This window comes from Elephantulus edwardii, unplaced genomic scaffold (assembly GCF_000299155.1).
Source record: "Elephantulus edwardii isolate Elephantulus edwardi_28Jun2011 unplaced genomic scaffold, EleEdw1.0 scaffold00286, whole genome shotgun sequence".
NCBI lineage: Eukaryota > Metazoa > Chordata > Mammalia > Macroscelidea > Macroscelididae > Elephantulus > Elephantulus edwardii.
This window is the reverse complement of record NW_006400036.1, coordinates 869,411-887,689: the sequence shown is the minus strand read 5'-3', so window position 1 is coordinate 887,689 and position 18,279 is coordinate 869,411. Positions and strand designations below refer to the sequence as shown.

At 40.3% G+C, this 18,279-nt stretch overlaps 1 protein-coding gene and 1 pseudogene across 1 annotated transcript in view; one reads left to right on the top strand and one right to left on the bottom strand.

Moving 5' to 3' along the window:
* Positions 1 to 7,895, top strand: part of LOC102849586 (zinc finger protein 18-like) — a 25,782-nt gene extending 17,887 nt beyond the window's left edge. The window contains exons 6-9 of the mRNA XM_006900514.1: positions 6,175 to 6,265; positions 6,420 to 6,770; positions 6,930 to 7,159; positions 7,892 to 7,895. Coding sequence (XP_006900576.1) covers positions 6,175 to 6,265; positions 6,420 to 6,770; positions 6,930 to 7,159; positions 7,892 to 7,895 — 676 coding nt within the window. The remainder of the gene's footprint in view (positions 1 to 6,174; positions 6,266 to 6,419; positions 6,771 to 6,929; positions 7,160 to 7,891) is intronic.
* Positions 7,896 to 12,607: 4,712 nt separating this feature from the next.
* Positions 12,608 to 13,198, bottom strand: LOC102864155 (annotated as a pseudogene).
* Positions 13,199 to 18,279: the final 5,081 nt, after the last annotated feature.

The window sequence follows — 18,279 nt, the reverse complement described above, 5'->3', positions numbered from 1 at the left end:
CTGTCAGCCACGAGGTCCTTATTTGGGCCACCCTTGGCCAAGTGTCCTTCAGATCCACACTTAAAGCGAGTGGGAACTTCCTCTCTACTCCCTTGCCTATCTGTGGCTCTCATCTGTGACACTGTCTACTGAAGTGGCCCAGCTTTCCACAGTGGAAGCAGTTCTGACCTCCTTTATTACCTTTGGGTGGAAGATACCCATTTTCTACAATTAAAGAATTCATACTCAATTAAATGTAGCACATTTCCATGGGGGATCATTATTCAATCATTACAATAGGATATTTATAAATACTCTTTTAAGGCCAAAAGAAAACACCTTTGCCATTTAAAAGAAATGTTTGAATTTGGAAGTTAAGGCCTGCTCCTTAATGTTTGCCTTGAAAGACGCTGATATGTGGAAGAAAAAAGGTAAATAGCTTCTTAAGTCTCCAGGTGTAACAAAACAGGCAAAAGTCTAATAAGGCGTTCTACTGCCAACACAGAAATTTAAAGTGTACATCACTAAAAGGAAGAAAGAAGAGGAACCAACAGTCTTACCTCAACACTGGACAAATAGAAAAATAACAACAATCTAATCCTACAACCTCTAGAGAAAAGAAATTATAAGGACAAGAGCTAAAACCAATGAGATAGGAAACAGAAAAACAATTGAAACCATGAATAAGACCAGGAGCTGGTTTTTCGCAAGGAACAATAAAATTGACAAACTATTGGCAAATTGAACAAAAGAGATAAACGAGAAGACACAGAAAACTTGATTAAGAAATGACAGAGGGACATCACAACAGAACCAGAGGAAATGAAATCTATAACATCAGAATACTGTGAAAAGCTACATAATCTGATAAATTCGAAAACCTGGAAGAAATGGACAAATTCCTTAAAACCCAGATTGACAAGGACAGATGCAGAACACTTGAACAGACCCATCACAGAAGAAGAAATTGAAAAGGCCATAAAAAGAATTCTCCACAAGAAAAGTCCTGGACCAGATGGCTTCACAGCTGAACTCTTATCAAACATTTAGAGAGGATTTAGCACGAGTTCTAGTTATATTATTTTTTAAAAAAATGAAAAAGAACACTTCCAGAGTCATTCTCTGAAGCAAGCATAACCCTAATATGAAAGCCAGTCAAAAATATAACCAAGAAACAAAACTACAGACCAGTATCTCTCATGAATATAGATGTAAAAATCCTTAACAAAATCCTAGTCAACAGAATCTAAAAGCACACTAAAAAAAAATTTACCAAGACCAAGTGGAATTTATAATAGGTATGCAAGATGGTTCAGCATAAGAAAAACAACATAATTCACTGTATCAACAAAATAAGTAACAAGAATCATATGATCTTAGCAATTGATGCAGAAAAGGCATTTGACAAAATACAGCACCCTTCCTGATTAAGACACTCAGCAAAATTGGAATAGAAGGGAATTTCCTCAACATAGTGAAAAGTGTATATGTAAAACCAAAAGCAAACATGATTCTTAATGGAGAAAGATTAAAAGCGTAGTCCTTGTGAACAGGGATCAGACAAGGATGCCCACTGTCACCACTTCTATTCAGTATTGTATTGGAAGTGCTTGCTAGGGTAATACAACAAGAAAAGGAAATAAAAGGCATCCTGATCTGCAAAGAGATGGTTACAACTGTCACTACATGCAGATGATATGATAATATACACTGAAAACCCCAAAGATTCAATGAAAAAACTGTTAAAAGAGTTGGTAGGCCAATTTAGTAGAGTGATAGGATACAAGATCAGTATCCAAAAATCAGTAGAATTCCTCTACAGTAACAAAGAGAACTCAGAGAAGGAAATCAAGAAAGCAATACCATTTAAAATAGTCAACCACAAATTGAGATATTTGGGAGTGAACCTAACTAGAGATACAAAAGATCTATGCAAAGAAAACGACAGAGCTTCTGCAAGACACAATAAGAGACCTAAAAACTGTCCTCTTCATGGATAGGAAGATTCAATGTCGAAAATTACAGTCCCACCAAAAGCAATCTACATGTTCAGTGCAATCCCGATACAGATAGTAAATTCATTTTTCAAAGAGATTGAAGGGGAAATTGTCAAATTTATTTGGAGAGGCAACAGACCTCGAATAGGCAAAACACTTCTGAGAAACAAAAATGAGGTGGGAGACATAGCACTCCCTGACTTCAAAACCTACTGTTGTTATGTGCCATCGAGTTGCCTGGGACTCATAGCTACCCTATGTACAACAGCCCTAAACTCTGTTCTATATGGTGCCAGTCTCACTGTCTTCGACACACCTGCTCCTATTACCCCAGTCACTGAATCAATCCATCTCATCGAGGGTCTTAACTCTTCTGCACTCTTGCTCCATCCTCTGAAGCATGATGTCCCTCTCCAAGTATTGGTCCCTTCTTGCAACATGTCCAGAATATGTCAAACAAAGCTTCAGGATCCTTGCTTCTGTGGAGCAGCTTGGTTTCACCCTTTCTAGGAGGAACCTGTTTATTCTCTTAGCAGTCCATGGTATATTCAGTACTCTTCTCTAACACCTCAGCTCAAAAGCATTACTTCTCCTTCTATCATTCCTAGTCATTGTCCAACTCTGATGCATAGCAAGTGATTGCAAGGACCATGACCTGTATCAGGCACACCTTAGTCTCCAGACTGACATCGTTGTTCTTCAATACTTTGGAGAGGTATCTGACAGCAGACTTTCCCAGTTCAATTAGTCTTTTAATTTCTTGGCTGGCTGCTGGTGCCAACAGTGTTGATAGTAGGACCAAGCAAATTAAAGCTGTTAACAGTCTTAGTCTCTTCCCCATTTAGCATGATGCTGCCAGTCAGCCTAGTGGTGAGAATCATTGTCTTCTTGATATTGAGCTTCTATCCTCATTGAAGTCTGCAGTCCTTAAATTTACAGAATATTCCTGGGCCTCCTAAAGAAAAAGACTGATAACACAATTACAAAATCATCAAAAGACATGGAAAGAATTTTCACAGAAGATATTTGAATGGCAAACAGACACATGAAGACATGCTCAAAATCACTGGTAATAAGAGATGCAAACCGAACCACAATGAGATTACCATCTCACTCCAGTAACAGTGGCAAGGTTTAACAGGGCAGCAAATAATAAATGTTGGAGAAGATATGGTGAGATAGGAACTCTTATACATTGTTGGTGAGATTGTAAAACGGTACAAGCAATCTGGAAGGCAGTTTGATTCTTCCTCAAAAAAGCTGAACCTAGAAATTCCTTATGACCCAGCTGTTCCACTGCTTGGGATATACCCTGAGAACATGAGAACTACGGTACAATCAGAGACTTGTACACTAATGTTCATAGCAACTTTATTCACCATAGAAACAGCTCATATGTCCAAACCCAAAGTAATGGATTGAGAAATTATGGTACATTCACAGAATGGAAAACTATGCAGCACGCAGGAACAATGACTTTGTAAATTATTGCCTAATTTGGAAGGGACTGGAGAACATTATGCTGAGTGAACTAACTCAGTCCTGTATGGACAAGTATTGCTTAAAACCAGTATTGCAGAATAAGTATGAGGATCCAAGCGGGGGGGGGGGGTGCAGATGAGGATGTGCAGGGGGAGAAGGGGATTAATTATGGGATTGTACAATTTGATGGGTGAGGATATGAGGGAAATTAGAAAAATATGGTCTGGAAAACAATGTATTTGAATGTTGTAAGTAAACTAATATAACAATAATTTTTAAAAAAGAACAAAAGCAAAAGTATACGTCACTGTGTAGAGATACTAACCAAAACCAGAGTTAGGTAAGAAATATATTTAATGTTTCCTAGGAGTTAATAATATATATGGATACTGGATTAAACCACAGCCCAAAGTATTCACTTTTATACAGCATCTTCACAATAATTCAGCTTCCCTTTGGTAAAGTAAAAAATTAGGGAATTTGATTAGTTGTTTGATTATATGTGATTGGGAGACTCTGTAGAACTTAGGAATGATATATTTACTTTCTGTTGATTCGAGCTAGCTTGACAAAGAACTGGATTTTCAGTGTATTTTCCATATGTGGGAGAAAAGAACATATGTGGACTTATGAAAAAAAGAAATGTTATTAATAGTTTTTCTTGAGGATGTGATGGTGATTTTGTTTTTCTTCTGCGTATTTTTGTGCCTCTTCCAAAATTGTTTAATTGTATTTATCTGTAATATATAAAACCATTAAGACCAATCACTTAATAAGGACAAAATCAGTATACTTAATAATACAGTTTTTCTCCTCTGCCTCATAATACATCTATGCTATTTAATTGTGTAGGGGCCAATTTCTCAGAAATTTTCTTCTCTCAAGGATGAAAACCTTAAACTGGAATGCAGGCATATGAATTTAGTGCCTGGAGTTTAGTATGGATGATAGTTTTTACCACCTTGCTCATTAATGTCCTCTTGATAAAAAGAATCTGTGTTTCATTATGCTCCTGAAGATTATCCAGTAACGAATGGAACAGTACATTTATAGAGAACTACCAGAAATACAAACTGGGTTTAGAAAAGGTCATGGCACTAGAGACATCATTGCCAATGTCAGGTGGATCTTGGCAGAAAGCGGAGAGTACCAGAAGAATGTCGCTCTGTGTTTCATTGACTACTCAAAGGCATTTGATTGTGTGGATCACAACAGATTGTGGCTAACCTTGAAGAAAATTAGAATCCCAGAACACTTGATTGTGCTTATGCAAAACCTATATTAGGACCAAGAAGCAGTCCTCAGAAGGAAACACTGCATGGTTCAAAATCAGGAAAGGAGTGCTTCAGGGAGGCATCTTGTCCCCTTACCTTTTCAGTCTCTCTGCATAACAGATCACTCGGGAAGCAGGGTTTTATGAGAAGGAGTTATGGTATCAAAATTGGAGAAAGACTCATCAACAGCCTACGATATGCAGATGAAACAACCTTGCTTGCTGAAACTGAAGAAAACCTGAAGCACTTGGTGCAGAAGGTCAAGAACTGTAGTCTTCAATATGGATTGAAGCTCAACATAAAAAAGACAAAAGATTTTCACCACTGGAACAATTGGCAGCACTGTGATAGATGGAGAAGGGATTGAGATTATTAGCAATTACACAATCAACACTCTTTTAACACCACCAGTCAGGAAATCAGAAGACAAATTTTATTGGGAAAATCTGCTGTCGGGGACTTCTTCAGAGTGCTGAAAAGCAGTGATGTCAGTCTAGAGGCAAAGGTGCACCTAATCCAGCCCAACATCTTCTCAATTACTTGTTATGCTTCAGAGAGCTAGACAATGACTAAGGATGACAGAAGAAGAATAGATTCCTTTGAGTTGTGGAGCTAGAGAAGAATCTTGAACCTACCATGGACTGCCAAGAAAATAAATTGATTGTCTTGGAGAGGGGAAAACCAAATGTCTCCTTGGAGGCTAGTATTTTGAAACTCCTCACATACTTTGGGCACATGGCCAGGAGAGACTAGAGAAGACCATCATGCTCAGAAGGGTAGTGCAGGAGTGGAATACCCCAGATGAGGAGGATTGATAACAGTATCTGGGCAATGGAGGCTGGTTGTTGGAATTAGTGGGGTTGGCTTAGGACAGGGAAGGGTTCAGAGCTGCTGTACATAGGGTTACTATACATGACAGGCAACTCAGTGGCACGTAACAACAAAAATATACAAACAAAATTATTTGTTTTTTATTTAAGCCTCTTATTTAGAGTCAACTAAAACCTTGGGGAGGGCCTTTGTATTTAAAAGTTGGTTGTTGTTATATTTTAGAGGAATATTCTTCCAAGTGGTATAGCACTCTTCTGTCAGTATGCTGTACTGAGGTAACCTAGGGTTGCTGTGATGCTGAACCTTGTGACATTGGTGTGTCAAATGCCCTAACGGTTACCCATGGTGGAAAGTGTTTGGTGGAGCTCCCAGTTTAAGAGAGATTTGGAAGCAGGAGTGACATCCACTTCCTAAACAACATACCTCTGGAAATGTTATGAACTCTGATAAATGACAGTGGTTATAGAAAGGCTTCAGGCCTTTTGTTCATAGAGTCACTATGAGTTGTGCTTGACTCAGTGACAGTCAACAACAACAGCTTGACATATGAAGGAGAAAACATGGTTTAAAATTTACTACAATATTTTCAATCTTCTTCCCTCTATTTTAAGAGACAGAAAGGAGAATGGCCAAGATAACTTAAACTTGGAAATCTTTTGGGACCAGGAGCCTCCAGATGCCTCTACTCTCATCTCAAGAGAGGCCCCTCCTCAGAGTTTTTTTCAGTGGCTTCTTTGATGAGGATGAACGAAGATGTTTTGGAGAAGGAGATGATCTCCCTAAGGTACAGGGACACCTCCAAGGTGAGGAAAAAAAGGAGCAACTCTCTACTCAAGAAAATATTTCTACTAAACAGTTCAATCAACATTTACCTGATTCTCACCCAAGAGACCTGTCTGAGCTGTTGCTCAAGGAGAATCAAGAGGCCCCCCGGAAAGACCAGCCCAGTCCTCTGATGACTCAAAAACTCCTCACCTGCACAGAGTGTGGGAAAACCTTCTATAGAAAGTCTGACCTTATATTTCATCAGAGAACTCATAGTGGAAAGACATATTTTCAGTGCCCCACCTGTAAGAAAGCCTTTCTGCGAAGTTCAGACTTTGTGAAACATCAGAGAATCCACATAGGAGAGAAGCCTTACATGTGTGATCACTGTGGGAAAGGCTTCAGTGACTTTTCTGGGTTGTGCCACCATGAGAAAATGCACGTGGCAGAAAAACCATATAAATGGTCCTCTCTGTGAAAAGAGGTTCAGCAAGAGGTCCTCCTTAAATAGACACCAGCAGCTCCACACAGGAGAGAAACCCTATAAATGTCCTGTGTTGAAAAGAGTTTCGTCAACAGGTTCTCCTTAAATATGCACGAGCGGGTCCACACAGGAGAAAAGCCCTATAAATGTCCTCTCTGTGAAAAGAGTTTCCGCAGCAGGTCCGCCTTCAGTAGACACCAGCGAGTTCACACAGGAGAGAAGCCCTATATGTGTCCTCTCTGTGAAAAGCGTTTCACTCAGACAACCCACTTTAATAGACACCAGTGGGTTCACACAGGAGAAAAACCCTATAAATGTTCTGTTTGTGAAAAGAGCTTTATTCAGAGGTATGATTTTAATAAACACCAGCAGGTACACACAGGAGAGAAACCCTACAAATGTACTCTCTGAGAAAAGTTTCATTGACTGCTCAATCTTTTTTTAGACATCATTGGGTCCACACAGGAGAGAAATGCTGTATGTGTCCCATCTGTAAAAAGAATTTCCTAAGTCCAACTTTATTAGACATTAGAGGGGTCCATATAATAGATAAATCTTACAAATCTTCTTGCTTTGGGAAATATTACAGCAGGAGCTAAAGTTTTAACAGACATCAGATCCCATTTGAGGAAGAAGTCTTCTTCTTAGCCAGATGCTCTTAGCCCTTGTCTGTGTCTGTGTGGTGGCAAATACTGAGCTTTTGGAATCATCTGTAGGATTTCATCTGTTGTATCTCTATTTTCATGGATTGAGAAGGGAGAATCTACAGTTGTTTTTGAACTTGGAATTTAGATTAGGATCTTGGAGTGAGCTTCATGCTTCATGTCTTCTGACAGAGCAGCTGTAATTACTGTTCACAGGAATAACATCAGCTCAGCCCTTTATAAGTAGGATTTCAGAGACTGTCTAATAATGAGCAGAAGCAGATACAGAGGACTAGTGCACTCATTTGTGCTCTTTGTCATGTGGGTAGAATGTGAACTTGATGTGCCCTTTCTTCAGATAAACACAGTAGATTGATTCTACATCTCACTTGTGTCTGAAATGTTAATTCCTTTTGAAATTGTGTTTTGTCACAGATGACCCCAAATAAGAGTTCAATTCACTGGGGAGCTTGTAGTGAGACTCCTCCCTAAATGTGGTCACTTGTTGTTGTTGTTGTTAGGTGACATCAAGTTAAGTATGACTTGTAATGACCCTGTTCTCTCCTGTGCCATCCTCACACTTCCTGACACACAAAAGCCCATTGCAACAGTAACTGTGTCAGTCCACCTCGCTGATGGCCTTCCTTTCCTTCCCCAGCCTTCCATCCTTACCAGCATCATGTCCCTTTCCAATGACTAGCCCCTCCTAGCAACATGCCCAAAGTATGTCAGGTGAAGCCTCATCATTTCTTGCCTCCAAAGAGCATTCCTGCTGCACGCTGTCCTAGACATACCTGTTTGTTCTCTTGACCATCCATGGGATGTTCAGTGCACTTCTCCAACACCACACTTCAAATGTGTCAATTGCTCCTCTCCAGCACCATGGCTCAAAGATGTCAATTCTTTCTCTGTCATCCTTATTCATTGTCCAGCTCTCAGATGCATAGCAAGCGATTGGAAAGACTTTCGCCTGAATCAGACACACCTTAGTCCTCAAATTGACATTATTACTCAATAATTTGGAGAGGTTCCTACCTGCATATTTTCCTAGTCTCCTTGTTTCTTGACTGCTGGTCCCATGGGTGTTAATTGTGAATTCAAGCAAGATGAAGAAGCTGTTGACAATTTCAGTCTCCACTCCATCCATCATGATGTTTCTTACTGGTCCAGTGGTAAGAATGTTTGTTTTCTTGACATTGTGATGCAGTTCAAATCAAAGACTTCATTCCTTGGTGCAAGTAGTTTTTCAAGTCCTTACTTGTAGTAAGCAAGGTTGTGTCATCTGCATAACACAGGTTATTGATGAATCTTCCTCCAGTCCTGATGCCACATTCCTCTTCATAGAGCCCAGCTTCTCAGATAATTTGCCCAGTATACAGATTGAATAGGTATGGAGAGAGGGAGTACAACCCTGACACTACCTTCTCAATTGTAAACTATATAGAGTTCCCCTGCTTTGTTCGCACAATAACCTCCTGGTCCAGGTGCAGGTCCCACATGATAGAAATGAGGCTGGATATAGAGTTACTGAGTTTTATATTTACAATGGTTTATTAATTCCAAATACCTCTGCTTCTTTTAATAAAATCCTTTGTTAAGGATTTTTACATCTATATTCATTAGAGATAATGGTCTGTAGTTTTCTTTCTTGGTAGTTTTGGTATTAGGGTTATACTTGATTCATAGAATGATTCTGGAGTGTTCCTTCTTTTTCAGTTTTTTAATATAGTTTAATTAGAACTGGTGATAGATCGTCTCTGAACATTTGGTAGAGTTCAGCTATGAAGCCATCTGGTCCAGAACTTTTCTTATGGGGAAGTCTTTTTTTTATTTCTATGAACACCTACAGAGATTTTGGAATTCCATTCATTCATTCATTGTTGCACTTTTCTCCCCACCCACCCCACCCCCACCCCCAGTTCGCTCCTCTCCTTGAAAACAAAAGAAAAACTCCTTCATTGGGGAAGTCTTTTTATGACCTTTTCAGTTTTTTCTTTTGTGATGAGTCTGTTCAAATCTATATCTATCCTTGTCAGTCTGTGTAGGGTACGAGTTTCACGGAATTTCTCCATTTCTTTTAGGGTTTTTAATTTATTAGAGAATGGGTTTTCAGAGTTTTCTGATATTATCAATTTCATTTCCTCTATTTCTGTTTTATGTCACCGCTGTCATTTCTTGACCGTGTTATCTGTGTCTTCTCTTTTCCCCTTCTGTTAAGTTTGCCAGTGGTTTGTCAATTTTATTGACTCTTAAAAAAACAGCTTCTGGTCTTATTGATGGTTTGATTTGTTTTTCTGTTTTCTATCTCATTGATATCAGTTCTTGTTTTTTAATTTCTTTTCTTCTAGAGGCTGTGGGATTAGATTGTTGTTCTTTTTCTATTTGATGAAGGTGTTGGAGTTAGATCATTGATTTTTCTTTTTTCTTCCTTTTTTAATGTATCTGCCTATTGCTATGTACTGCCCCCTGAGGACTGCCTTAGCTACATCCCAGGGGTTTTGGTATGTTGTATTTTCATTTGTTTCAAGGAACTTTTTTTTTTTTAATAACTCAGTCATGTCCTAGCAGAGAGTTGCTTAGCTTCCACATAGATGAGTTTGTAAACTTTACCCTCCTGTGGTTAATTTCTAGTTTTATAGCATTGTAATCTGAGAAGATACTCTTATTTCAGTGTAAATTAATTGAGTCTTCCTTTGTGTCTTAATATGTGATTGATTCTGGAAAATATACATGTGTACTTGAGAAGAAAGTGAATTGAGTTTTATTTAGCTGCAGTACCCTGACTACATCCACAAGGTCTAGTTTGCTGATTGTGTAGTTTAGATCCTCTGCATCTTTGTTGAGTTTCTTTTGGGTTGACCTATCCTTTGGTGATAGTGGTGTGTTGAAATCTCCTACCACTATTGTGGTGCTATTTTTTTAACTGTTATTTTATGTGTTTTGCACGTCTTTCATTTGGTGCATAAATCTTGACCAAGGTTATATATTCTTGATCTATTGTGCCTTTAATCAGTATGTAATACCCTCTATTATCTTTAATGGTGGTTTTCATTCTGAAATTTATTTTCTCAGATATTAGTGTTGCCACTTCTGCTTTTTTGAGTTGCCATTTGCTTGGTATATTTTTTTTTCCAGCCTTTTATTTTTGAGTCTGTCTTTCTCTTCTTTTTTTAAGATGTGTCTCTTGTAGGCAGCTATTGTTGAGTTGGACAAAGGAAGAGACAGGGACACTGAGAATGAGGAGGAGAAGAGAGTGAAGGCAGGGGGCGAACAGCTCAAAGGCTGCAGCCCTAAGCCCAGAGTCTCTCTAACCCTTTATTGAGAATTGCCAGGAAGTAAATCACAGAGAAAATTCTTTACTAATAAGGTTATGTTTTTCTCTGCTGACAACTTTTTGCTTATCTCAGGAATGATGGTTTTACAAACACAGTCTGAGAGTGGCGGAGGCGCCTTCAGGTCTGCCTTGGTGCCTAACTCTTGTGACCTCTGTCAAGAGAAATACTGTCTAATTCTTGTGATCTGACATGAGGAATTCCAGCTTTTATTTGTGCCTCCTTCAATTCCTGCTTAAGCATTTGGTTTAACACTTGTTTTCCTACAGGCAACATATTATATTGTTTTGTTTTGCTTTTTTATCCATTTTGCTACTCTTTTTCTCTTAATTGATACATTTAGTCCATTTGCATTGTGTTGTTATTATTAATAGGCCTGGTTTTATTTTGCTATTTTGCTATGTTTCTTTATTGTTGTTTCTGGTTACTATATTCCATGCATTTTCCTTTGGTGTCTCCGTATGAAGGACTTCACTTAAAATTTCTTGTAGTTTTGGTCTTGTTTTCATAAATTCTTTAAGTTCTTTTCTGGAAAGGTTCTAATTTCTCCTTCATATTTGATGCAGAGCTTTGCTGGGTTTAGGATCCTTGGCTGGCAATTGTTTTCTTTCAACTTTCTGTATGTGCCATCCCATTGCCTTCTAGCTTCATGCTTTTTGCTGAGAAATCAGAACTTAATCTAATTGTTTCCCATTTGTAGGCGACTCTTGTTTTTCTCACGTGCTGCTTTCAATATTCTATCTTTTATTTTGGAAAATTTGACTATGATATGTCTTGATGTTTTCCTTTTTGGGTAGACCTATTTGGTGTTCACTGAGCTTCATGAATGTGGATTTCCTTATTCTCTATAATAGCTGGAAAGTTTTCTTCAATATCTCTTCCACAATTTTCTCAGCGATTCCCCTATACCTCTCATATTCTGGAATTCCAACCATACATATGTTATTCCTTTAGCTAATTCTAATGTTTTCATTTTCTTTACATCTCATCTCTGATTTTTCTTCTAATATGTTTTCTTTGAAGCTCTGGTCTTCCAACTCACTGACTCTCCATCTCTTCAGTTATTTTTTTTAAAGGGACAACATTTATTCCTTTTCCAAATGTTACAGTAAAACCAGATGAAAGAGAATGGTTTTAGCAGTTAGGAAAAAAAAATACAAATCTGGGGTTTGGCCATTAAAAGTTATTTACAACAAGAAGAGGGGAAGACAAAAACTTGTTTCACATTACAGGCCTCCCTCCCCCACCCCCAAAGCCTAATACTTGCTTACCAAGTCAAAAAAAGAGACACAGTTGATTCACAAACTGGAGGTTTGAACTTGAGTAAGACATTTATAAAAACCTGGACAGAGACAGTGTTTTTCTCAACCCAGGGGCCACTAGGCACAGCACAAGAGATTAAAAACTCAACAGGGGAAGGCTGGATACTCAGGGTGTAGAAGTAGGTACCCCACTTCTGGCTCAGGGATTTGGGGAGCAGGGTAAACAAAACCTACTTGGAAAAGAATTGGGGACGAAAACCAGCAATTGCTTTCAGCGGGGGTGAGGAAAGTGAAAGAAGTCGGGGCAGGAGCATTTCACATCACTAACCTAACTTGGGAAACTGTAAGGGACCATCTTCAACTGGCCTCAAGAGGATGACCAGAGGAATGATGGGAAAATCCACAGGAGGGAGAGGGGACATGGCTGGAAAGGGGCAATAGCCCCTTCCTTTCTGGGCACAGGAAAGCAGCCAGGGCACCAGGTCCAGGCAGTGACCTCACAAGGACGGCACAGTTTTTGCAGCTTCATTCGAGATCACCCACCTGCCCCTACCCAGCTACTCATTCTGCTCCATGGCTGGTGTAGGGCCACTCTGGCCCCGAGGGAGTGGACGGCTGTGCAGCCTGGGGCGCTCTTCTTCCGTGTCTCCTCCCTTGGAGGCAGCACCAGCCTCTGCCCCCTTGACTTGGAGCTCCTGGCTCTCCGGGGTGGCGACAGCCTTCCCTTCCTGGGCAGTGCCCTCCTCACTGCAGGCACTGATCTCCCCCTGCTCCTGCTCTTCCTCTGTGGGTGAGGAGGCAGAGGAATCGCCCCCACCCTCCTTCCGATTTCTCTTGAAGGACAGGCAGCTCAATTTGAAAGGCTTCTTGAAAGAGAATTTCTTCTTCTTGGGGGTCTCCTTGGTGGGGGCCTCCCCCTTGGGCTTAGCGCCCTGGGTGGGCGGTGCTGGCTCAATGGCATCGCCGGTGGCCCCAGCTGCCTCATCTGTTCTGTTCACGGGAGGCGATTCCCCTTCCCCCTTGGAGGACAAGTCTCCGTTGCTTTTCACGTGACTGTTCTCCTGCCCGTTGGCCTTGGCGGGGGAAGAGCCTGCAGCCTCCTCTGCGTTCATGTCGCCCCGGGGAGCCTTAGAGCTCTGGCTGCCCATGCTGGATGGGGGTCTACTGGGGGCGCCCAGAGCCACCCCAGGCTCACACCGTAGGGGTTGACTCGGAGGGGGTTAGCCTGGCCGGCAGAGGGGTGGGGCTCGCGCCTAAGGGGGAGGAGTGTCTGGGGAAAACCAAGCTACACGCACGACCCGCCGCAACCACCGCCTCTCTGCTCCATGCTGGAATCCAGTTCACTTCTGCCCTTTCAGTCTTAATATTCTGGATTGCATTTGTATCCTTTCTGTTACTGCTATTACTATGTTTCCAGTACTGTGTTGGCTGTACACTCACAGTTTTGTGAGGATTTTTTATGTTCTTGTAACTCTTTATCTATACTATCAATTCTTCCATCTTTTGCATTTTCTTGTATACCTGTTCAAGTTGCTCCTTATCAGTATATTTCTTCTGGACTGTTGTCTCTGGGGTATTTGCTTTCTTAATTGCTTCTTCCATCATTTACATCCTCATCTGTAACATTTCAAATAACTCCACAACAACATAATTATTCTGGTTTTCTCTCTCTGGATTATTCATTGGATCTGCTTTCTTTTTTTTTTTTTAGGAAAAGAGTTATTTTGTTTTTTCATGATAACTGAGACAGACCACTCCATTATTGACATTATGCGAGTCTTTCCTTAGTAGATGTTAGGTCTTTGTAACAACATAGTGACCAAGAGTATGGCAATATTTTGTGAAAGAACTGTATATTTATGCCTTGAACCCAACAGCAGCGATCCCCCCAAAGTACCAGAAAGGGAAGCCATTTTTCCTTTCCAGAACTGGCTCCTCTGCCTCAAGCTGCTCCAGCTGTCCTTCTCCCTTCTGCTTGAGCTTAAGATTTCCCACATAGTTTAGCAAAACAACAGTGATCCCTTCAAAGCACTGTGGTGCGGTGCCACTTCCTCCTGCACTGCAACGCTTCCTCCTGTGCTGCACCACTTCCTCCCACCATAATACCACTTCCTAATGTAAGCAGACACTAATGATTGGAACGTGGAATGTGAGAAGTATGAATGTAGAAAAATTGGACATTGTTAAGAAAGAAATGGAACGCATAAATATTGACATACTAGGTATCGGCAAAATGAGATGGCTTGGCATAGGACATTTTGAATCTGATGATCATATTATTTACTATGCCTAGGATGAAAAGGTGAGAAAAAATGGGGTTGGTTTCATAATTTAAAAAGTCATTTCTAGATCCATCCTAAAATACAATGTGATGAACGACAGGATAATACCCATGCACATACAAGGAAGTCCACTGAATACCACTATCATTCAAATACATGCACCAACAACTAGAGCCAAAGAAGAGGAAATGGAAGGTTTCTACCAACTTTTGCAGTCAGAAATTGATCAAATATGCAATCAAGATGCACTGATAATAATGGGTGACTGGAACACAAAAGTTGGGAACAGGGAAGAAGGATCAGTAGCTGGAAAATACGGGCTTGGTGAGAGAAATGAGACTGGAGATAGAATGATAGAGTTCTGCACATTCATTGATTTATTCATTGCAAATACCTTTTATAAGAAACAAACGCAGGCTATACACATGGATTTCACCTGATGGTATGCATAGAAATCAAATTGGTTACATTTGTGGAAAGACTCGCTGAAGAAGCTCAATATCAGCAGTGAAAACCAGGCTGGGTGCTGATTGTGGGACAGGCCACCAACTACTCATATGCAAGTTCAAGCTGAAGTTGAGGAAAATTAAATCAAAGTCCACGGGAACCAAAATTTGATCTTACGTCTGTCCCACTCGAATTTCAAAACCATCTCAGGAACAGGTTGGAGGCTTTGAGCATCAATGAGTGTAGACCAAATGAGCTCTGGGAGGATATCAAGAAAATTGTCCATGAAGAATGCAAAAGATCATCTACAACCAGGAGAAGATAAAATCGATGAATGGGACCTTCTAAGAATCAAATCCCTATGTACATCCAACACCACTTCCAACAGGGTAAAAAAGGAAGGCACCGACTGGGGAAAAGTATTTGATATGACATGTCAGATACGGGACTTATATCTAGAATTTATAAAATACTTGAGTACCACAACAAGATAAAGGTAAACAACCTGATTGAAAAATGGGCACAGAATATGAACAGACACTTTACCAAAGAAGCCATTCAGGTGGCCAAAAAGCACATGAAGAAATGTTCAAAATCCATAACTCCAAGAGAGATGCAAATCAAAACAACTATATCATCTCACCCCAGTAAGAATAGCAAAATTTAACAGAACAGCAAGCAGCAAATGTTGGTGAGGTTGTGGAGAAACTGGAACTCATATTCACTGTTGGTGAAAGTGTAAAGTGGTGCAACCACTGTGGAAAGTGGTGTGGCGCTTTCTCAAAAAGTTGCAAATAGAGATACCATTTGACCCAGCAATTCCACTACTGGGAATATACCCCAAGAGACCATAACTGACATCCAAGCAGATAAATGCACACCCAGGCTTATCACAGCTTTGTTCATAATAGCAAGGAGTTGGAAACAGCCTAAGTGCCATCAACAAACAAATGGATAGAGAAGCTGTGGTATATTCACACAATGGAATACTACACTGCATTGAAAAACAAGGAGTGCATGCAGTATTATTCAAAATGGGTGACCCTGTAGGACATTATACTATTTTAAATATCTCAGTCACAAATACTGCATAGTGCATTATTTTAAAACATGACTGACTTTGATTTTGGGGGAGACTGAGAAAGATGGGATAAATAATGTATATTGCATTGAAATGGATGAGGAAGAAAACGGTTTAAAGGGGAGATGTGATTAGGTATTGTTGTCATTACAGGAGTCCAGAATGAAGGTTGCATAGTGGGGTGGACTTAGGGGGCGGTATTGGATGACAATGAAAGAATTTTTCGTTTACTTTTCAAAGAGAAGAACGAATTGGGGGGAGGGAAGGATGAGCAATGAATGAAGTGCAACAATGAATGAATGGAAATCTTCAGTCTCTGTAATAATTTTAAAAAATGCAAAAGATCATTACAAAGGCTGAAGAAGAAGAAAAGACCAAGATGGTTTTCAGATGAGACTTTTGAGTATTGCATTAGAGCGCCGAGAAGCCAAAGCTAAAGGAAGAAACCAAGAAAGCAAAGAGCTGAACAGAAAATTTCAAAAGGCAGCTCAAGACGACAAAGCACGATAGTATAATGAAATATGCAGAGAGCTGGAGTAAGAAAATCAAAAGGCCCAAACTCGCTCAGTGTTTCTTAAGCTGAAGAAGTTGAAAAAAAAATTCAAGCCACGAGTGGCAGTACTGAAAGATAGTTTGGGTAGAATGTTGAATGAACCAGGAAGTATAAAAAGAAGATGGAAGGAGTACACAGAGTCACAGTATGAGCAAGAACCTTTGGTGATGAAGGAGGAAGTTGCTATGAAGGAATTGGCGTAAAACAAGGCTCCAGGAGTTGACAGCATACCAACTGATTTATTTCAACAAACAGACACTGCCCTGGATGTGCTCACTAAGTTGTGCCAGGAAATCTGGAGGACAACCAGCTGGCCAACTGACTGAAAAAGATCGATATTTGTTCCCATTCCAAAGAAAGGTGACCCAACAGAGGGCGGATTATTATTAAACAATATCATTAATAACCATGCAAGCAAGATTCTGCTGAAAATTATCCAAAAATGTTTGGAGCAATATGTCAACAGAGAACTGCCAGATGTGCAGACTGGATTTAGAAGAGATCGTGGTACTAGGGATATTATAGCTAATGTAAGATGGATCTTGGCAGAGAGCAGAGAATACTAGAAGAATGTCTATCTGTGCTTCATTAACTCTGCAAAGGCTTTTGACTGTGGATCACAACAAGCTATGGCTGACTCTGAGAAGAATGGGAATCCCATAACATTTAATTGTGCTAATGGGAAACCTATACTTGGACCAAGAGGCAGTCCTCAGAACAGAGCAAGGGGATACTACGTGGTTCAAAATCAAGAAGGGGTCCATCAGGGGTGTGTTTTGTCTCCACACCTTTTCAGTCTGTATGCAGAACAGATCATCTGAGACGCTAGGCTGTACGAGGAGGAGGAATGTGGCATCAGGACTGGTAGGAGAGTCATCAACAGCCTGTTTTATGCAGATGACACAACCCTCCTTGCTGAAACTGAGGAGGACCTGAGGCACTTGCTGCAGAAGGTCAAGGACTGCAGCCTTCAGTATGGATTTAAGTTCAACATTAAGAAGACAGAGATTCTCACCACTGGACCAATTGGCAGCATCACTATGGATGGTGAAGAGATTGAGATAGCTAACAGTTTTAGCAGTGACGTCAGGCTGGAGACAAAGGTTCGCCTGATCCAAGTTACAGTCTTCACAGTTACGTGCTATGCATCAGAGAGTTGGACAGTGAATAGGGATGATAGAAAGAGAATTGATGCCTTTCAACTATGGTGCTAGAGAAGAGTGTTGAATATACCATGGACTGCTAGGAGAACAAACAGGTTTGTCCTGGAGAGGGTGAAGCCAGAATGCTCCTTGGAGTCAAGGATTCTGAAACTTCGCCTGACATACTTTGGGAATGTTGCAAGGAGGGACTGTTCCTTGGAGAGGGACATCATCTTTGGAAGAGTGGAGGGACCCTTGATGAGATGGTTCGATTCTGTGATTGGGGTGGTGGGAATGAGTGTGTCCGAGACAGCAAGATTGGCACAGGATAGAGCAGCATTTAGGGCTCTTGTACATACTGTCACTATGAGTTGCCGGTGACTCGGTGGCACATACAACACCACCAACAAAAGCAGCATGCTCAAAGTATGTGAAACAAAGCTTTATCATCTTTACCTCCAACGAGTACTCTGGTTGCACTTTCTCTGAGACATACTTGTTTGTTCTTTTGGTAGTTCATGGGATATTCTGTACTCTTCTCCACCATCGCAGCTCAAAGGTATCAATTCTTCTGTCATACCCATTGTCCCACTCTCAGTTGAATAGCAAAATCAAGTGCTACAAAAGCAGTAGGAGTAGATATTATGGATGTTTTAGGAAATTTCAGTTTTATATATGTGTGCATGAATATTTTTATTCTTGTAAATAATATCTTTTATATTTA